This window comes from Lottia gigantea (genome assembly GCF_000327385.1).
Source record: "Lottia gigantea unplaced genomic scaffold LOTGIsca_99, whole genome shotgun sequence".
Classification (NCBI taxonomy): Eukaryota; Metazoa; Mollusca; class Gastropoda; family Lottiidae; genus Lottia; species Lottia gigantea.
Genome location: NW_008711185.1, coordinates 845,828 through 868,749, shown reverse-complemented (window position 1 = coordinate 868,749; position 22,922 = coordinate 845,828). Strand labels below are relative to the sequence as shown.

The following is a 22,922-nucleotide window of genomic DNA, read 5'->3' as shown; positions in this document are numbered from 1 at the left end:
GCCAGGAACCTGCAAGCACTACCTTAAACCTTCTAGAGGAGATCTGGGTCGATGGTCTCAGTCCTCCGAGGATCGACTTCTGGTACCTTAAACCGATTAAAGCGTTTAGTTTGTGATAATGTGTAAGAATAACGAACTCGGAGCTGAACGTCAATACCATTCTGGACGTCGGTGAAAAGGGAACAGTAAGAAACAATATAACGTACATTGTTACTGTTGTGCGTTTGGAAGAACAGCAGTCAAATTTCATTCGTGCGTCTTTGTTGCAGGTATTCTTTAAGCTGAAATAAAGGTCGAATAGCAGCTTATACTGAACTGTGATAGATTAACGGCGGTATTTGGATAATTGGTTACACTCGTCGCACAGTGTTTTTTGTTGCGTTTCTGGTGCATGTTTGCATAATAATATTAAAGCAAAGCCTAAACACGATAGTCCAAATGGTGAGGACACGATATGTCAAGGCTATTGCTCTATTATCAAGGTGTGGGCACACGAACGATTTTAGTCGCCGTTTCGAATCATGAGTAAGATCTCGCGTGTGCCCGTGCTTTCACGACAAGATTATCACGTTCCGACATGATTTTTAATATCACACAAGTTTGATTATTGTCTCCAATCACATACCTTTCAATTGCATGCTCCGCACGTAGAAAACGGCCACAGCCGACGAAGACTGTTCGCGTGTCCGCTCTTAAATAAAATAGAGTTTTACGTCCTACTGCGTCGAAGCTACTCTTAAGAATCTTTATGATTGCTCTCAATTTCAATTTCAATTTCAAATTCAAAACCGCGACTAAAGCAGGTATAGTGCCCGGTTCGGAATTATCAATACAGTCTGGAACTCGTGCCGTACATCGTCCATTTCATAACCTCTCGACAAACGATGATTGTGTTGAAATATATGTAGGCTATTTATGATCTTATCACCATTCTGCTATTATGATACTGTGTCATGCCATAAGATTCATAAGTTTCAGGTTATAGTGATAACAATTTCTAGTTGACACTTCCATTTTATTATACTTTTTTTTACATGATTACGCTTGTATATACATCTACTTAATGAAAAGATTGGTAGCAATTCAAAGATTCAAAACTATTCACTATAAAAAGATAAACCATTTGTTTTACTCTTCGGTCGTTAAAGTGGTAATTAACACGATACAGGCCCTAGTCTACAGGCCCTAGTCACGTTTACTATTTGTACCAAACCACTTTGGAAAATTGACACAGCCAGTTGTCCACAGAAATCTAGGTCCAAAAAAAAATTCAGATTAATATTTGACCGAAGTTTAAGACAGGTTTAAAGTCAAGGGCTAAGCAAATCTATCTTAACCACTGTGAAAACAGTTCATATCAGAATGTCCAACGATCTCCCCTGTGGTGCCAATACTGTCAACAGATTCATTGCTTAAAGGGACTGAAAAGAGGTTTTCAAATTTTTTTTTATGGGTATAAGGAACACTGATACCACCAATTTGCACCAACAAGTTCACTAAAACCAAGTGTTTGATGATCGTGAAGGTCCTTATGAGCTATAGAATATTTTGTGATTAGTGAGACGTCATCTTTACAGGTGTTGAATTGAACAAATATGTATTCTTATTTTTATACTACTCTCTCTCAGATGAAATTAATATGAATTTATCACAGATGTACAAAAAGAAGAAAGAATGTCAATGTACACAATGCTATAAAACATGTACACAATGATATAACACAAGTAAACGATGATATAATACATGATCAATGATTTAAGGTTTCCATAATTTTAATAAACCATCTTCTGAATAAGTTGATATTAAATTTTGATGAGGATGATGAGCTATACCAATGACATCTTTATCATGGACCTGAAAAATATATATTATAGTGGATTGTTATCTCAAACTCTTCTGTGTCTGTTTGGACCAAAACGGAGGGGCCATACTATGTAGTATTTAATGAGTGAACGCATGCCCGTGGCATAAGCCTTTTCTAATTTATAAGGAATCTTTGATGACCATAAGTTACAGAATATCAAATTTCAGTATTGTGGGGATTTTCACATCACTAAAGGTGCAGGAGTTTTAACTCTATCTATTTAGATCTGACCCGCCAAACATAGATATATTCGGTAAAATGGATATTTTTGTTAATACATCTTTGAGGAAGTGGAAAATCCCCATAAAACCGGTTCTAGTTTTCTGAAAAGGAAACTGATATAATGGATCAAACTTACAGTTAATGTTCTTTCTAGCTTGCCTGTAGTAATACTAAAACAATATAAAACCATATCTTCACCAACACAATAAATCCATTCACCACGTGGTGATACTGTAGCACATACAAAATCACCACCTTCACGTTTACCACTGGAGAAACTTCTCACAATCTGAAATCATCATATACAGGGATGATACAGTATTTATACAGCATTTCAAGTGAAAGAATGTTTTCTCCAACAATATATACATATGACATATTTCCATTTCACACCAGTAGCTAGAGTTATCCCTGTTTGATGGATTTTACTTGAAAGTGGGCTTAGTGCCTACATCCCCACGATCCTATATGGAGCAATACATGACTGCAGCTTAGTGGCACCTGGTGAACGGCAAACACCAAGAAAGGCGAAAATGCCAATCCAGCAGTCTGTCAATTTAAAAGAGCAAACAAGATATAATTCAAATCATACCTGGCCCTGAATATTCATTAAAACCACAGTATTAGATCTGTTACATACTACAAATTGTTCAGCATTTCTGAGTAACGGATGTATACTATGTACCGTTATATCGGTACCAGCTGTACCACCCAATGACTTAAAGGTACTCTGACATTCAGTAGACTTGATATTCCATACTTTAATAGTACCATCTGAACTAGCACTGAAAATACATGTTAATCTCATTGTTCTATACTGATTACATAATACACTTACAACTTAAAAAATTTGACCAGAGGAGATAAATCTTCTCCCTCTCCCTTTCTCTTGACATAGATAGTCATCTATGGGTCTCTCGATTGACTACTGCACGTTCGAAATTCATGGAATCAATTGAGACGTCAATAAAACAAGTTGGAAAAGAGTTCAGAATGCATCCACGTCTGCTGAGAAAATAGTAAGTGCAGACAGATTTCAAACTGAAGGAAATAGATGGGAAAATTTTGTATTTGACATATTTTCTGCTTTCTACAGTTCGATTGAGGTCAGAATTGGAACGGACTGAACCTGTTCAAAACTCTCCAATCAAGCGTCACCCTTGTACACCTTTTACATTTGGCAATTTTAGACAAAGACTTTAACAAGTGAAAATCAGTAGCAGTTACAGCAACTGGTCTGCTTAGATTTTTAAAGAGAAAAATAAGCTTGTAATAGGTGGCCTCAGTCTGTATCTTGTCATAACTGCAGTAATGTAAATGGTCAAGAGCATCAGGAAACAATATAAATCTGCCAACCTACCTTATAATATGGTGACCATCTGGTGTAAATACAGCATCATTAACAAACGAAGAATGACCTCGAAACTCTTTTAATGTTTTACCAGACTTTAAACCATTCATTCTGCAACAAAATAAAAATATATCATCCACTTTAAAACAAATTTCTATATTCATGATGGAATTTCAAACAATAGATCTATGCATATGAAGCAATGATATCCATCAATTGAAAACTAACATGTTGCATGCCTAGCCGTCATCAAAATTGGGGGGAAACAGTAGGTTCTAGAGAATGTGAATGGATGAACAATGGGACAATTTATTGATGATGTATGGAATGCCAGGAATAATAGTGAGATTTCTTACCTGATGGTCTGATCAAATGAAGCACTGAGTAATTGACTGTTATCTTTAGCAAAATATAATGATGTAACACCTTTACTGTGAGCTTTTTCAAACTTCCTCAAACATTGACCAGTTAATATCTTCCATACCTACAATAAATACATTAAAATAAAAACGCATACCAAAATTTGTCTTTAATTTTTGTGAGGACAACTGTAGTTGCAAGAATTCTATTTAAGGCTCTTAGTGGAAATTGTGACTGATCAAAGATCACCTAGATTTGAGCTTTTCATTAATTTTGATTGCGATCAGTGTCACATGTATAAAGGCAGATAACTATTCTTTAATAAATCAGGGGAACCCTATCTTGGTAAATATATTAAAAGTGTGGTCTCTGATAAAGTCAATTAATTAAGGAAAGGGGCAGTAGACTCGGATAATTAACTTCTTGAGTTTTAACTTGATATAATTACTAATTTATGACTATTGTTACCTTTATTTTACCATCTTGTGAACCTGTAGCTAACATTTCTGAATCTCGACTAAAACTCATACATAATACAGCATCATCCATCATCATGAAATTATCCTAATAAGAATTATAATAGAAACTTAGAGGTTATATTTTAATCTATCAACTTGGTGACTGCAAAAGTTTTTAGAGTTCTATTTTCAACCATGGAATTGTCACTCCAATTTTCGCCAGGAGTGAACTTGAACTTGGTATTCTTTCCAATATTGTGGTGTAAAATATTAAATTCCAAAATCTACAGAAATAACTTAGTTATTAAATAAGATCAAAAGTATGAGGTAATGATCTGACTTTGAAGCTTATTTTAAAATAAAACGTTGACTAACCTGTGCCTGGTAACGTAAATCTTTTCTGATTTTACCAGTAGTAAAATTCCACACCTCAATAAAACCATCAACAGACCCTGTTACTAGATATTGTCCATCTGGAGAGAATCTAGCACATTCAACATGAGCTTTTTGACCAAACTACAAAAAGAACAAAGTGGGGCATCTTGATTTAACCAAAAGAGTAACTACAAAAGGTTAATTAGCCATATTGTCATTAGGAGATGAATGTTCAACAATATAATTCTATCTGTATTTTTCTGCAAATTTATAATAAATTGGGCTAGAGGATTTTTCATAAGTTGTGATTGGACATAACCAAGATCTAAAAGATTCCATAAGTATATCGATCGCCTGATTTCTTTTACCAGATAATTCTAAAATTCCAGCTCAATTGTAAAGCCAAAACTATATAGGTACCTTAATAGTTTTACTAAGTTGTGTAGGGTACTTCTCTTCATCTTGTTCCTTAACAGCAGCTTTACCACGAAATACATCAATAGTGGTACCAGGTGGTAATAATCCTTGATGTTGTTGCCATTTTAATGATTGACCTAATAGAGCTAACATACGAGATGGTGGTACCACATTAACTTCACCAGCTAAAGCTTGTGATATAGCTGTTCTACGCTTTTCTTTCGTTTGACCTTCTGGGTAAGCCTATATTAAAACATTATGCTCAAAATAAGTCTGATTTCTTCTTAATCACTGTACTTCAAGCCAATAATTATTTGAAAGGGATTGAGAAAACAATACCAAATTCTACCATAAATTAATTACTGCAGTCCCAGTTCTTAAGCTTCCTACTCATATTTTTAATATTTGTGTAAGCAACAGGTTCAATTTTGTAGCATTTTTTGACAAACGTGTATATGAAACAGCTAAAATCTCTGTAATATGATTAGTAATCATTTACCAACCAATCTTAGTGCTAAAAGCTCCCATGAGATTGCAGTACACATGTGCTCGGAATTATAGGGTGTTGAATTGCGGTAAAGCAAATTTTACGAAAGCCTGGCACAGGCATGCAGGTATAATCTCCAGGGAAAGAGTACTGTTGATGGAGTTAGTTAACAATTTGCTAGAATTAAGAGTTTTCATCAGCATTACACAGTGATCACTTATGAGGAGCAACATATCTGAAACAGAAAGTACAGCAATGGGATTCTTTATCCCAGTAAGAGTGAGAGGAATTCAAGAAAATAACATCACCTCTCTAGGATCAAAATAAGATCTAGCTAACATATTTTCTAAATGTATATATCTATCAGGTTGATTGTGTTTCATCATTAACATAGGATCTGTTTGTCTTAATAAGGACCTGGCAGCCCCTAATTCTCTTAATTCTATCAACTCTAAAACAATCTGCAAAAATACATCATGTAAATTATAGTCATCAAATTTCAAAGATCATCAAATTAAATCAAAAAATTACAGAAAATAAAATCATATAAATATTGCTGTCTTCTCGACAGTAAAACTTTTTTTTTCAATTTTGACAAATCATCCTGAGTAATTATCATTTTTTTCATATTTGATGAGAATGTAGCTATGTGGATACCTTAATTTTTTATAGCATTATTAATCTATGTTTTAAGATAAGTCAGCACTAGTCAAACTACCCATGTCCAACAGTGACAATATTACTTCTGTATAGCACCTGAAGAACTGGATAGGACAAGTGTTGTTGAGCTACCTTCTGTCATACAAATGGGTAGGACCGGTGTTGTTGAGTTACCTTCTGTTATACAAAACACTGATAACTCACTGGGTCTTGTCTTAAAGAAAATACACACCTGTTCATATAAATCTATGAGTTTATTATCAGGTAATTTCAATGTCTGTATAGCTTGTAATACTGTATCCCAATGTCCATTATTAATATCTGATATAAAACCATCAACAGAATCTACTGTATTTAAAGATATACCACTCTCTTCCTGTAATATATCATCATCATTTAGTGATCATTATCATTTTAAATAATTTGCATTAAGATTGAACAAAAATTAAATATAAATTGATTCAATTCAAAAGCTGGCTTCATAAGCATTTAAGAAGCACTCTACGCGAATCATAAGGTTATGTTATTTTTGTAAACAAATCAACATACTGTTTAAGTTTACCTGTAACACAGACAATGTCTTCAATAAATTGTTTTCTTTCAGGTATTGTTCAATCAGACGAACTACACTGAAAGGAAAATAAAGTCATGAAATTTTCCTATAATAATGATACAATAGTCGATGTAGGCTGAAGCTTAAAGGGAGTTAACTCGATCTTTGTTTATCTTTTCGCCGGACATGTGCATGATATATTTTCATTGTGCATCTATTTACACGCCTTATTATCTGTTAATTTTTAGATATTTCATCAAAGACATAATTCACTTCAAACTGAATATCATGAGAATAGATTTTATCCATGCAAATATATGTAAAAGTACAATTTATAAGTTCTTACTCTGTGGACTCAATTTCGACAGCCATGTTTCTTCTCGTTCAATCTCGAGTATACTCGTCCGGGTCATGTGACTGAAACAAAATGGCAGCTGTCAATACAGCAGATTTTGTGATTGTTTCATTAAGATGGTTGTAACAAATACTACGGTATAACAATCATGATTAACTTTAGTTTTTTTAGTGTTTATGTTATCTGATACAATAAATTACCATGACAATGCCAATAGCCCTATATTATTTTGTTCTATTAATCTTTATAAAGCTTGCAAGTCTACTTTCACTTTTTAGTCAGTTTAGTCATCCATGCGTAATCTATGTAGTTTTTATCTATAGACCACATGCAACTTGGTCGTTAATTTGTTTTCATTAATAAAGATACAAAGAGTTTTCAACATGGAAAGATTTAATGTTATTGCAAGGCCTGAAGCTGGTTGACCAACATGCATTCAAGTAGGTCTTTATCATCATAATCATAATAATACATGTAAGCTTATACAACAAAATTTTCATAGAAAATTTACCCATGTACATAGGAAAAATCCTTTAAGTAATAATAATAAGTAGATATGTGAATATCATAAAGATTTATTCTTTTTCAGGATAATTGAAGATCAACCATTGCTTATGTGTTGCTATTGGATAACAGTAAATTGATGAATCTATTACCAGTATGGCTCTTACTGAAGCTAAATCAGGAGCTAGGGCAAGATGGTCACTGGCATATTCCAACTTGGCTGGGCCTCCAGTAGAATTAACTAGAAAATATGGAAATATTATAGAAGAATTAGATATGAGTAACAACAGAGTTTCATATCCTTTTTCATTGAAAAATATTTACCCAATGATAGACCCTAAATCTACAACTTTCAAAAAAAACCTTAGATTCAAGCAGGCATTACAATAATCAGATCAGCTTTACCAAATTTTTCCTTTGAAATATGATTTTTGAACAATTTCCTTTCCCATAATTTAATTTTTCTTAACGCTGTATGACAGATTTAAGGTTTTTAGCAGATTTTCCTAAATTAAACACATTAGTTGTTGATCACAATGCCATTCATTCTCATGTTAAAATACCATATATGCCTGGTTTACATACAATATGGTTAAATCATAACAGTGTTAAAAACCTAGGTAAGAGTCATTTTTAATTTCCTTTTCCTAGAACTCAATTGATTTGGTTGTATTTTTTGTAATTCAGTCCATGGAGATGTTCTAATGAATGTTTTTACACAATGTCTCCAGCCTTCAAGCTGATTCAACATGCAGGATTGGTTCCATGCAACTGCTTAAGCATGTTCCAGATGTAGTTTTTTGTTGTTAATTATCTTTTATAAAGGAGAGAAGATGCACCTCTTGTGGAACCCTATTTGACAACTATGAAAAAAAAGCCTAAATTACGATCATTTTCTGATGTATATTTAGGTATATTTCTAGAAACATTATCAAAGAATTGTCCCAACTTACGATATCTATCATTAATGAATAATGAAGCAGCACCTAGTTATTTCAATGGTGGAACATTACAACAATATACAGAATTTAGGTTTGTGCAACATACATCTTTAATTGTGCATAAAAAAATGATGACTTCAGTTTTCATAATGAAAATGTGGTCTGTCTACAAATTCAAACAATGAAAGTTTCCAGGCTAATTTCATCGGTTATTACCAATTTTATGAGTCCAATGAAATAAATAAATCAAATAAATTGATAGTTTGATTTGTTTAAAAGTGATAAGGGAATATAAACACATAAAGGGATTATAAAGAGGTTTTCTTTACTTTTTCTGTGTATTGGGGACACTGATAATATCGATTACAGACTAATTTTCAGTCAGATATCTAAGCTTATATGACGACTATTGCAAAGGTCTTTAAATATTTCAGTAGCTTTTACAAAAGTGACATCATAAAGAGGTCTGATTGAAAATTAGAATGGTGCAGAGAATGCTATTAGTGACATAAAATACTTGGAAACCTTTTTACAATCCCTTAAATGCTCATGATATTCTAAATTCTAATTATTCAATATTTTTGAAAGGTATCTAGTAATAAGCAGTCTCTCTAAACTAGAATATTTAGATTTTCAACCTGTCACACAACAAGAAAGAAGAGAAGCAGAAAAAGCTTACAGTATTAAAGTAATTATATATGTTATTTGTAATGAATTGACAATAAGATGCTATGTTTAATAATAAAATTGTGCACGACAAACTGTAAAAATATTTTGAAATTATGTGGTGTGGTGTGGTTCTTCTGGACTCAATGTTTGGTGTATTGTCACAAGTTTCAGATGAGGTATCATTTGAGATCTAAGTATCACTATTCTGAATAAAATTTTATGTCTACAATAAATTAAAATGTATATTTCAACAATCAAAGGTTCAAGGGAGTTGTAAACTATCTCAAATGTCATCAGATCTTCTAGTTTGTTTTGTAGAATGGTTTAGATTTCTGAACCTCAAAATTACTAAAGTTTTATTCTTATTATATTTTTTAGGTGAAGAAAAAAACATCAAAAGGGAGCATAAAAAAGTCCAGTACTGAAAACCTATCTTAACTATCAGCCTTTTGGACGCATACATGTGTGTCTATAAACTAAGTGACATGTTTAAATATTTACATAATGCTATTTGTGGGTATTAGCATTTGTGATAAATAAGAAACAATCCCTGATTATAATATTATCGTATTATATAATGATAAACTATTTGGATATTCAAAATTCCCCTTGAACACCTCAACATCGAAGTTTTTGATTCATAGCTTGTGATCGCAAATATATGATGCTTTAATGTTATTATTTCATATATTTCTATTTATTTATTGACTATTTTACTAGTGTGTGCAATGTACTTAATTATTTTTTAATGATCTGGATGTCTGTTTGATTTCTGAGGGGGTTTGATCTTTACAAAATAAAATTAATGCAATATTTGTCAAAGGAGCTTTGATATAATGTGAGAACTATAATATAAGCCTGATCTCTGTTTCCCTACCGCCTGCAGGTTTTTGACATGCACATTCTTTAGAACAACGGGCCTCTGTTTGGCATTCCAGACAGAATACCTAGCTGAAAAAGTTGCTGGAGAAAACCTTGGAGAATAGCCCAGAACAATGAAAAATATATCATAATGTCTTTATTGTTGGACTTAAATGGGTTGAGGCCCACTGGGAAATCTTTTTAAAATAAAGACATAACCTTTAAGATACATACTTTGGTACAATTTATTTTTATATTTTTCTGGGTGTGGGGCCCCCTTAGAGGTAAGGGCTAGTAGACTTGGTTGAGCCACTAAGGACAGTCATGTCTACAAGGAGATGAAGGACACACACCGATAAAAAGATTAAATAATATTTAATACTGGAAACATTATGATAGTTTAATAATAATAATAATAATCAACTCAACTAAAAAATATAAAATAATTCAGATCTAACTTAGATAAACTACATCATAAAAACTTTGACTAGAATAGTTTTGGCTAATCAGAAAGTAAGTAACATAGAAGATTATTTACTGATGTTTAAATCAAGATCTATTCTGATAGGTTAATTTATGATTTTTGAGAAAAATTGTCTTATCAGACATATATAAGATAGTGGACGACAGTCATACATGCCCTTCACGGCATGCGGATGGTAAAAACGAAACATCCATTTTAAGTTTCATCAAAATTGGTTGAAAACTAAGAGAGTAATAGCATATTCAAGATTTTGGGGCAAGGGCAATAACTCTGCTTCTAACTGTCGAAAATAGCTCAAATTCGAACTTGATCTTCGTTTTATAAATACACACACCGAATTTCAATCGATTCCATCAAAAAATCTAGTTTTTAGAGCGTTTACGAGCAATTGATGTTGATAGAAGCACTTACGGTATGGAGGTTAAAGGGCGATACCTCCTCAAAACTGACATAAGGGGCCTAAATCTTGAAAAATCCTTGAATTTAATCAGAAGTAAACTAAACTTTCTCAAACCTTTCTATTTAGGTCCAATAACATCCATTTTAAGTTTAATCAAAATCGGTTGAAAACTAAGAGAGTAATAGCGTATTCAAGATTTTGGGACAAGGGCAATAACTCTGCTTTAAACGGTCGAAAATAGCTCAAATTCGAACTTGATCTTCGTTTTATGAATATGTATACACATACCAAATTTCATTTGATTCCATCAAAAAATCTAGTTTTTATAGCGTTTACATGCAATTGTTGACGGACGGACAGGGGGGGTGCCGACAATATACGCCCACATCTCTCTATGAAATTCAGCCATTTTCATTTATGTGTATACACGCACAATAAAACAATTTGAATCTATGTATTGGCTTAACCTGATCATCACAAATAAATTAGAATTATGCTTTTTATATATGAAAGAAAAAAACAAAATCAATCAATCTGCCAAAAACAATTCATTCCTTAAATGTAATCATATTTTTCATACATGTCTGATAAATGAAGATCCAAAACATACTAATCTAAATAATGTTTATCAAATCTTGTCGAGGATCAGACTATTCACTTAGATAATATTATGACTTATGAGCTAATCATCAATTGAAGTCTCCTTCCAGGAATCATAAAATAATAAAAGATAAAAAGGATCATCTAAATTCTACAGCAAAATTTGATAAAAAAAATAATCTACAATATTTTCAGCAGCTTTCTAAAACAGATTGAAAAGAGCTTTTCTAACTTTTTTTTATGTGTATCGGGGACACTGATATCATCACTTTTCACATTCCAATTTTTTAGTCACACAACTAACAACTGTAAAAGCTGCCATTGATATAAAGGAACTCTTGTGATATTGATGTCCTAAAACATGTAGTTTTAGTGGAATCGCAAGAACCTCAGACATCTGATTGAAAAATGGAATGGTGCACATCTATGAAAATCAGTGTCCCTTATATACATACAATTTTCAGGAAACCTCTTTACAATCCCTTTTATATCTCTACTAGCTACATGTCAGACATTGAAAGAATTGTTACCTTCTTAACCCTTTCAACACTAGCAGCCACTTAGATAATATGTGATATACATTGTTATTATACATGCCTTGAGTGTCAGAGTGATGACATGTTGAAAGGGTTAAAACTAAAAACGTTGCCTATAGGTGACTATTTGATGTCTATACTGTTCTGTATAATTGATAGAATATTGTTGTTACAAAACAAAATGAATATTATGTCCCTGTCATAGTATTATTCAAGGCCGTTGGTTTGGCTATAATTTTAGTCAGTTACTTATTATGATATCTGTCTGTGATTTACAGCACATTTAAATTGTAATCAAAGCCAAATTGGTCATATTCATAACACAAGTAAAATGATATTTTTAACACGATTTCTAATATTTCAAACTAACAGCCCGAGCTCTGCCCTATTTATATAAAGGTAAAAGGTATCCATCTTATAATAAATACATGAGAACATTATTTTCTATATAAAAATTCATTTTAAATATATATACAAGTGAAGTTCCTGTTGTACATTAATAAAGTTAAATTGACTATTGTAATTTACATGAACGCTGTCAAATCACTAGAAAATAAGCACTAAAAAATTAATATGCAAAATCAAGGCCCAGCTTGTTATCTGAAGTAGTATGCCTGCCTCTTCGACCATGAAATTAACTAACACTGATCATTAATGGCAATAATTGCTAAGTGTATGGCTGCCTTAACTATCATTATCATATATACTAGCTATTTACATGTTAAAATTATATAATTCTTCAGATTCTAGTCTACTCCATAAGAAACAAATAATTATAATGCAACTGATGAAAAAACAAAGGAATGGTATGTTCTGCCTTCAGCATCAACAACAAAGCATTAAAAAGATTATAACACCCACGTAGGCATCTATATATTTCAGCTGATAAAACTTAAAATTCTGCTACCTGTAGCGCTTTTTAAATTAAAATCTGACATCAGCATGATCAGCACACACAATTAAACAAAATAGAGGTTTAGTAGGCTGGATGATACCAATTATGAAGACCATGTCTTCAATAACAAAGGGCTTTGGGCAATCATCTAATACCAACCACTATTATGTAAGCCAATGTTTTTCATAAACAAAATAATAAGTTCTGTAAAATTAAAGATCAATTCAAAACATTCAATGCTTTCACTGTGTATAAAGTGTTTAATTTTCTTACTTTAAGATGTCCAAAAGGCAACAGCCTGAATAATTTTCACATAAAATAATAAATAAATAACAATAAATAGACAACAAAATATATCAACAAACATTTCATTGGGCAAAAATAAATTAAAGCAGGATATCTAATGGGCATTAAAAAAAGGTTCAAATAATTCATCAATCTAGATAAATCTATATCCTACTTGTATGTCTAGCCTGATGAAGATCCATGATCTCCTAAAGACATTATTTTTTTTATTATTATGAATATTAACTGAAGTTTTATGTAACTCTCATATGTGATTGCCATGACACCAACTGAGTCTTAAGAGGTAGTATTACAATAATACATAATATAAATCTTAAAAATTAAAATAGAACTTATATCATTTTGTTACTTAAAGAGTTTCATGAGTAACAACATGATTCAAGTTCTGTTCTAATATTGCTTTATCACTCTACAAATGTATTGAGCACTATTTAAACAGTGAAAATATCTTATTATTGTAATACAAATTTGATGTTATTAAAGGGGCATTCTGCTTTTTTCAATTGGTTTTTGTGGTTTAGAGCGCATAAAACTACATGCAGACATATAGAGGAAGATGTCCCTTAAGTTTTCGTGAAAGGTTTAACTCAAAATATCCAAGGGTTAAGTCACAAACACTATTTATTTATGAGAAATGAATTCTGATTGGACCACCAATTGTTCAGAACAACTATTTCACAAACGCACCTCTAATCACGTCATGTATGTTTCAATACAACAATCTTCAACTTTGATGTTTTAAATAGTTTCTCTGTCACCAAGACACACATTGCATAATAAGCCCAGTTTTACACATTGAAATTAAAGCACAATACCCCTTTAAAGCTGTCTTATTCTAAACATACAGATACTACTGCTACCAAAAGGAAAACATTCACTGTGTCTATATACTAAAACAAAAGCAGGAAGATATTAATCTTGTTTGATGGATCATTTCCTTGTTTTAAATTTATTATCAATACAATATGATTTCATATTTTCTCTAACATTTAACAATTCTATAGAATTGCATTTAAAAAAATTATGGCTTAGATAAAAACAGCATAAAAACTACACAGACCTTTTGGATTTTAAGTCGACCAAGTGATCTTCCATCTTTAACACTTCAAATGATCATTGAAAAACAAAAATTGCTACTTTATTTGAAAATCATAAATTGTTCAGTTAGACTTAAATAATCAAAATATATCAAAATGCTTTCAATCTTAGTAAAATGTGGGTTTTGATGCCCATATATGCAAAGGACCATGCTTTCTCAAAATCACTTGGTCTTAAAATTCTACATTCTAAGAATTTGGTCTGACTTAAAGCACATAAATATTAAAATTAATAACTATGCAAGTACACATTTTGAAGATAAATCTATACAAGTACTTATTATTTTAAAAGATCTAGGAATAACTGGAGATGGATTAACTGGTAGGCATAGTGGAAGATGGACTCGGAGTGGATGGGGTAGTATGATTAGAGGCTATGGAATTATTCTCAGAATAATCATATTTATCAAGTAGATCTAATAACTGGACTGAAGATCTTTCAATGGAATCTGTACATAAAGCAACTCTTTCTCTGTGCTTGGTGTTAATCATATCAAAGGCAAGGTCTCGAATTGACTTACTCATTTGTATACTGCCTGATACAATACTCATACAAGCACCTGAAAAACATAACAATCATTTTACTCAATTTTTTATACAAGGGGAGTTATCACCAGCTTACACCTGTGAAAAGGAATTTTGAGAGAATAAGGATCCCTAATAAAAATCATCAAGTGAATGATTCACTATTGGGGATTCACAGGTGGAAATGTTAAACGGTTGAAAATATAAATGAATATTATCAAATGAAAGGAAAACTGCTATACATTACCTAAGACACATTTCTGAGATTCTCTTGCATCTGAGGTAAGTTCTGCAGGAATACCAAAAAATTCTTCTTCAGTTGCAAAAGCAACTAATGCATGACTAGCTGTTATCACAGGGTCGCAAAAAGATATAACTCTATTTAAATGATTAGGAGAGGAATTGTTTTGGAAACTTTTCACACTGGCTAACAGACAACTAGCACTAGATGTCACACTCTTTAAACTGAGTTTGAACAAGTCTTGATCACTTGAATCTTTGGCATTTTCACTAGCATTTTTACAGCAATCTGTCATAACAGAAAGAGCTTTGGATATGGAAGAACAAACGTCAACTAAAACTTGTGATGTAATATCCTCTGATCTGGATCGTTTCAGTCGTGTACAGCTCAGTTTCAACTCGATTCCTGCTCTACTGAGCTGATACTTATCAATGATCCCTGGAGTAGCTTTCACACTACCTTGAAAATTTACAGCAATAAAATATGCTGCCGAACAACAACATTCCATGATCAAGATGGCACAATCAGATAAGTTTTGAATTTCAACTGACATATCTGCCCATACCACAGACACTGTTTGAACTTGAGATGCTATTGATTGTATGGTTTTGGACAGATCTTTCAAACGAAGTGATACTTCCTTCTTGAATGCTACATAAGATCCATCTAGCTGAAGCATTTCTTCAGTGTTGACTGGTCTTGGATCACAAGTTAAAAGTAACATTTCCGATATTAGTTGCATTTTGGATTGACATCTCTCACAGGTGACAGCAACCGTTCGAGAATATTCAGATGACATCACTAATTAATAATTATCAATGTGGAGGCAAAAAAAGAAGGACTCTGTGCATGCGTAGAATGCTACTGATCTCTCATTACATGGTGCCCATGTGTATTTACAAAACTTGTCTTCCTATAACCATGTCGAGTAATGCTGAAAGAAAAATATTGAAGGTTGAGCTCTCAAAAACCACAGTCATTTCTGGCATAAAATGACAGCTTAAAATCTAAGTAAACTTACAGTCCCTTGAGTAATATTTCAATATATCCGCTTCTTTTATTTGCAACCATAATCATATGGTGGTGTTAATACAACAGAGACAACTTACATGTGCAGTATTCAACTAATAAATACTCTGATATGGTCTAAATATTCTTAGAAAATAAATTGCTTCCTGCTTTTAAAAATGTTCAGTAAACTTCAAGTCAGGTCCATACATGGTTACTATTTGACATGAAGGGCTTTATACAATTCAACTCTAATAAAACAATATAATTAATAGGTCTAGTTTTTGTACATTGACTATTTTGCCAGTGTTGATGTTTGACAAGGGCCTGTAATAGACAATCTAAAATAGGCTGGGGCTAATAAGTAAATAACCTTCAATGACCTGAAACACAAAATTATTGTGTTGGTTAATTCCTGTATTGGTCACAAGCCCTCCATTTATGAAATCCATAAATGATTGGTCCTATTTTTAGGTTTGTAGCAGACGAATTTTTTCTACTTCCTACACAAAACGCATTGACCCCTGAAACAAGAAGCATTTACAAAACACATTTAGAGCACGTACTTATGTAAAATATCACATAATGGATTGCAGAAGGATCTGTGATACGATACGTTAAATTATTTTGACAAGTATTTCAGAAAGACGCCCATTATTTGACATTCGGGTGTGGTCGTTATTGAAACTGACAATACATAATTTCAGCCATTGACTCTAACCATCGAGATATCTCGCGATAAAATGCGTGAAGTGCAGGTGCCCGGTGATTAAGACAAAAAAAATAGTTCCTTGTGTCCCCTGGAATCAATGTTGCAATGAAGAAAGAGGGCATGGGGGTTTCTATGTTCTCTGCATGAGTAAACCCAATCGGAAAGGCTGACAAAACAAATATTTCTAATGGAATCGTTCAGATGTATTACATCTGAGCGTATGAATATCTTTGTTTACGTCAGGCGTTTCCGGTAGATCGCATTCATTTTCTTACTTCCGGCTTGTAGAATAGTCTAATAAAAGTTTAACTATTCCCAAATTCGTCTTTAAAAAGGGGTTTGTTTTTAATATATGGTTCGAAAATTGATAAGTATTATTGCTAATTTTGAGTGGTCGTGGCTTTTCTTCTTCAGAAAGCGGAAGTGAAGTTACTAAAGTCTCTTTCCGTTTTGTCACTCTGCCACTTCCGTCCAAAATATGGCGGAATATCCGATTCCTTCGTTCAAGAAATGCAGAATTAATTTGACAATAAAACTTTAATTGAACTGTTGTCTTTTTGAATCCTTTCGTTTTATAAAATAAATCATAATACCCTACAAAAATTCTTGGAAGTCGACTGTAGCCAGATGTCCTAGACACTTAAGCCATACCTTGCTAAGCATTTTCTTTGCTTCGGCGACTTGGAACTTTGTCCTAGTGTTGAAGTGATAGGCTACCGCTTAATCTGAAAAATCTGCCTCTATTCAAGCAGTTGATAGTTATTTTGACAGTTTTAAGCAGGTGTAGATTTGGGGAATTTTCACACCTCCAAACTAAGTTTGTTAAAGATAATTCTCTTTGCAAATTAGCCCGGTTAACAGTTCTGTGGCTAGGCCTACTTTCATTTTGATAGTATCATGTGACCCTTGAATTATTGGTTCAATATTAGCATGGCAGTTGGTCATGGAAGTCAAATCATTCTGAGGAATTCAAACCACTGGAGCATGATATTCAATGTCGGAGGACGGCCCTCTCAGGTCCTTATTTTATGACACCTCTTAATTCCTTTTCTATAATTTGACGACTATGTCCTCCAATTTGAAATCTCATCTTGGCAAATTCATCTTTGATAATAGACATACATTTGAGTGACAGAAGTAGCAGGCATTTTAAAAGTTAATGAAACTCATTGTCTGAACAGATCCCATCATTGGCCATTTTAGAAATTTACTGATTCGTGCTATTTTGTGGTGTATTAAATCTGATTATAATCAGATGGTTAAGCATCAGAAACCTCTAGCAAGATTAATACATTTTAGTAATCTGAATCTCAAGATGAGTGGTTTTTTACTTCCAATCCACAACTTAACAAGCTTCATTATGTTATTATCAGTTATAGTATTTGTATAGAGACATGCTTTTCAACTTTTTTTTTTTCAAAAACTAAAAAATCAGTGGCATGCCTGTACACACAATTGAGAACAATGGTTGTTCTCTGGTATCATGTCACTATAGTTATGATATTTTCCAATGTCTAGCTTTTTTTCTTGTAGCTATTAAATGTCTTTGGTAGACTTGGGAAAGAAGCTGTTAGATGCAGCTAAAAAGGGAGACACAGATTCAGTAAGGGCTCTGATGTCTAATGGAGCCCCATTTACTACAGATTGGGTAAGCCTGCTAAGTTTGAACATTTATGTTGATATGCAGAAGAATATTGAATAATAGCTATTAAGGTATCTTTCATGCTCAAAGGATGTTTTATTTCCATACTTCAATCAAAACAGGAGATATTGTTAGTTAATGAATTTAAATGTGAATGTTTGCTAGCGTGTGTAGATCTGTTCTGCATGGCAAAAACATAAGACTAATAAATCCACTGCTTTTGTTATCTTTCTGATTGCACCATGATCTTAAATTGAGTTATATTCACCAAACTCACTTAAATTTAATTTTAATCCTTAAAGATTTCAACTGGAATTAAATCATTGAATGTGTGGATTTCAGCTTAAATTTGATCATTGAAATGTGTGGATTTCAGCTTAAATTAAATCATTGATGTGTGATGATTTCAGCTGAAAGTAAAATGATTGAAAATTTTTTTTTTATTTCAGCTGGAATTTAAACATTAAAATGTGTTTATATCAACTTGAATTAAACCATTGAAAGGTGTAAATTTCAAAATGAATTTCAACTTGATCTTAAAAATAATCATTGAAATATGCTTTTTTCAGCTTGGAACGTCTCCACTACATTTTGCCACACAATGTGGCCATCAACATACAGTTGAAGTACTTCTTAGAGCAGGCATCAGTCGTGATGCTAGAACTAAAGTAGACAGAACACCATTACATGTAGCAGCTCAAGAGGGTCATGTTGGTATTGTGGAATTATTACTTGCAAATGCTGCAGATATAGATGCTAAAGATATGGTAGGCTAAATTGAAATTTTATTTGACAGTTGCTGAATTTATAGTGTATACAGATGTTTATGATGCTGTGAATTTTATGAACCTTATTACTAATACACTTATATCATAAATTTGAATTCACAAGTAGTATGAATGTTTATTTTAGTTAAAGATGACACCATTACATTGGGCAACTGAGAAAGGTCATGTACCTATAATAGAAGTATTGTTACGTCATGATGCTGATGTCAATTGTGAGAATAAGGTATGATTTTGTTTTACAGAATATCTCATTTCACACAACCATTTAGATGATGACAATTTAAAGAATAATTTACTCAGATTATGTGTTCGTGTAATAAACTGATAAAAAAAATGTGATAAACCTAAAAATCAGCTGTCGGATTTTTTATTTCAGTTTGATAGAACACCATTAGACATAGCTATTGCTAATGGTAGATTAGATATAGCTCAAATGTTACGCAATGGTCAGGTATGTAGGATTTTTTGTTTAGATTTATTAGGTAAGAAAAGTGTCATCCAACATGTGGAAAAACTTTTATTTATTGCACATTCAAATCAATTTGATAAGAATTAAATTACCATTTCGTTTAATTTTTTTTCTGATATTTATTGACTTCAATTGTAATCTAGCTAGTTTTCTATCACAGTCCCATTCTAATGATGTTATTTCAAACAATGATAGTGACAAGTCGTGGGATAGAGAAACTGAAAGAGGATGTCATATAGCTCTGCTTTAGGTTTCTAGGTTTTGCTACTACACAATTTGTCCTTGATTAGGACTTAGATTGCATTTAAAGTTTCAATTCTGATTTATTATGCTGCAATACAGTGAGACATTGAAATTTGTTCTTTTAGTCCATCCTTCCATTACCTCTATCAAACCCTGATGAAATAGTTACTATAGAGACATCAGAAGCTACAGAAATAGTTTCTACAACAGAACAGTTAGAAGGTTAGTATTGATATTATTCAAGGAATTGTAAAGGCTTTCTAAAATTTGTATGTGGTTCCTGGAATTTCACTTAAAGTAAGTTCCATGATGTCCCTAATAGCAAAATAATGCCCTTCACAATTATTGACATCGACAAAGACTTAGTTTTATTGGAATTGCATGAACCCAAGATGTCTGATTGAAAATAGGAATGGTGCAAACTGATGCTAATACTGATTACATTGAATTGTTTTTGAAAAATAAATTGGCTTATTTGAAACCCATTTTGAGGGTATCATCTTCTCTGTTTTAGCTCAACCAAGTGCTATAAAGTATCATTAGTGGATTTGTTTGTATATTTGTAACTATGGATGATTTTTATATTTAGAACAAGTAAATGGAACAGGGGAAACAGATCAAAGTAGTACCTCAGTCTTAGCAACATTAGCTGCCTTAGCTGAAGCATCAGGTCCTATCAATTCTCAAAGTAAGTTATATGCTTCAGCATATCACAATATCACAAAAGCATATTATATTGGAATCACAGACAGTGAATCAGGATATAGAAAGCAGACATGATATGAAAACTTTACCTAGGTGGCACTTGATTGGAGAATTCTAAATTCCAATTCTGCCTTCAATCGAATGATATTCAAAATTTCCTCATCTATTTCCTTCTCCACCATTTTGAATTCTGTCGGCACCTAATATTTTTCTGAACACTTGGAATGCGTTTTATTGAAAGCTCTGTTGATTCCAGAAAACTCGAACATGCAGAATTCATCCATCGAGATGCCTCCTAATAAAATTCAGTGACATGTGACATTAGACCAGCAGTAGGGTGTAAAATTCTATCTCTGTGTATTTCAGGTGTCAGTAATGCAGACACAATGAATTGGTTAGAAAGTCATGGTATAACAATGATATCAACATCTGATGGTAATATAATAACATCAGCTGTAGATAGTGGACAGACTATCTCACTTACTGGTAATCCATTTATATTACAAGTCAATTACACAGTCATTTGACTGCCATTTTTTTTCAATAGATTGCAAGTCCCGATGGTCATTATGTGGACTGACCGTGCATTTTAAGGATAGTTATGTTGATAGTCTTGCAATCATTCTTAGCCCATTAATATACAGAGCTATAAATGAATATAAGATATACACATCATTATTAACAATGTGGACTCTTAGAAAGGGATACCATGTTGTGACTCTTGAAATTTGAGCCTTCAAATCCATATGTGTCCAGAATTATCTGTGGTTGAATGTTTAAAAGACTCACCTTTTTTTAATAGAAAAAATACCCTAATCAAGCCCGGTAAATGATGAATCTGTCTCTTTAATTGTATTTTATACCTGTGACTGTTACATATTATGTTATGTTATGTTATGTTATGTTATGTTATGTTATGTTATGTTATGTTATGTTATGTTATGTTATGTTATGTTATGTTAACATTATTATATTTTATTGTTTTGTTTGTAAATGTAGAAGCTGGTAAAATAGCTTTAGATATAATGCAACAACAAGAATTAGATGGTACCACAACTACTAGTGAAACTACTGATTCTACTGAAACTATAACACAAATACAATCAGAGGATGGTGACCCACAGGTACACTTTTATCTAATGTTCAATTCTCTATAACACAAACACTTACAGGGCAAAGCAGATATTTTTCTCAGATAGTTTTAATTAAGAATGTCTGTTCAAACCAATATGCCTAAATAAGAACATAGATAGTATAATGGTTCGAAGTGATGTGTGCTTAAAACTTTCAACTTTCATGCTATAAATAACAGGCTAATGACACTGTCCTTACCAAATGGTTCTCATTCATTGCATTATATGTAGCCTTAAATTGATGTGAAAAATAGGATCCAATATCCATTTGTCTTTTTATTTGTGTGAACCTCTTGGTTTCATGTACTTGTTAAAGGGATTGTAAAGAGGTTTTCTTATGTATTGGAGACACTGATAGTATCAATTTGCACCATTCCAATTTTCAAGTACAACTCAATTTGAGTTACTGGTACAATTTTAGCTAAACTCAGTCTAAAGATAGAAATTGTTTTATTGTAGAAGATTATAACTATAGTAACTAATCCTGATACAGAAGATGATGATGATGGTAATATGACAGTTGTTGAAGCTGAAGAGTTACAAAATATACAAGTTTTAGCACATAGTAAGTTTCTTTCATCTTCTTTCTTGGTTTATAGTACCAAGATTACTCACTGAATCAATAGCATTCATTCCATTCAGGAATTCCTTTGATTTTCAAGTTGATCAGTTTGACATATTTTACTCTTAGTTATGTATATAAACTTTGCTGCCCAGATAGTCATATCAGCATCAAATGAAGAATCTTCAATGGAATGTTCTCCGAATTTATAAAAATGGATATTTAGCTATGCATTATATTGGAAATCCATCAATTGATTCATGAAATGGAGCTGAAAATTTGAAAAAGATTGTATGAGCAAAGTACAATCTAAAAAGACTTAAAAGGTCTTTTGATATCTCAAAGAACTATGTAACAATATTTGTTTGTTTTAGGTGAAGACACACATGGTGATGATGGTGAACCACCTATAAAACAAATTAAAACAGAAGTTATAGAGGCTATTGATGAATTCCCTATTTTACAAGACGATGCTGAAAATATTTTACATACGAACACA

General features: G+C 32.4%; 3 protein-coding genes across 3 annotated transcripts; 1 reads left to right on the top strand and 2 right to left on the bottom strand.

The window, feature by feature from the left end:
- Window positions 1-998: 998 nt before the first annotated feature.
- LOTGIDRAFT_198443 (hypothetical protein) lies at window positions 999-7,129 on the bottom strand. The gene is made up of 13 exons (XM_009069160.1): window positions 7,094-7,129; window positions 6,757-6,823; window positions 6,427-6,570; window positions 5,843-5,995; window positions 5,051-5,290; window positions 4,631-4,771; window positions 4,266-4,361; window positions 3,794-3,921; window positions 3,447-3,548; window positions 2,679-2,871; window positions 2,223-2,375; window positions 1,702-1,854; window positions 999-1,680 (listed from the first exon to the last, which is right to left on the bottom strand). Exons 1-12 carry the CDS (start codon window positions 7,117-7,119, stop codon window positions 1,756-1,758), a joined length of 1,542 nt encoding a protein of 513 aa, XP_009067408.1. The 5' UTR covers window positions 7,120-7,129; the 3' UTR covers window positions 999-1,680; window positions 1,702-1,755.
- Window positions 7,130-7,228: 99 nt separating this feature from the next.
- LOTGIDRAFT_223705 (hypothetical protein) lies at window positions 7,229-10,035 on the top strand. The gene is made up of 6 exons (XM_009069159.1): window positions 7,229-7,239; window positions 7,692-7,902; window positions 8,087-8,226; window positions 8,518-8,638; window positions 9,136-9,235; window positions 9,595-10,035. The coding sequence occupies exons 2-6, from the start codon at window positions 7,763-7,765 to the stop codon at window positions 9,652-9,654; spliced, it is 561 nt and encodes a 186-aa protein (XP_009067407.1). The 5' UTR covers window positions 7,229-7,239; window positions 7,692-7,762; the 3' UTR covers window positions 9,655-10,035.
- Window positions 10,036-14,710: 4,675 nt separating this feature from the next.
- LOTGIDRAFT_135570 (hypothetical protein) lies at window positions 14,711-15,960 on the bottom strand (the record flags this gene model as incomplete). The annotated part of the gene is made up of 2 exons (XM_009069158.1): window positions 14,711-14,955; window positions 15,168-15,960. The coding sequence occupies 2 exons, from the start codon at window positions 15,958-15,960 to the stop codon at window positions 14,711-14,713; spliced, it is 1,038 nt and encodes a 345-aa protein (XP_009067406.1).
- Window positions 15,961-22,922: the final 6,962 nt, after the last annotated feature.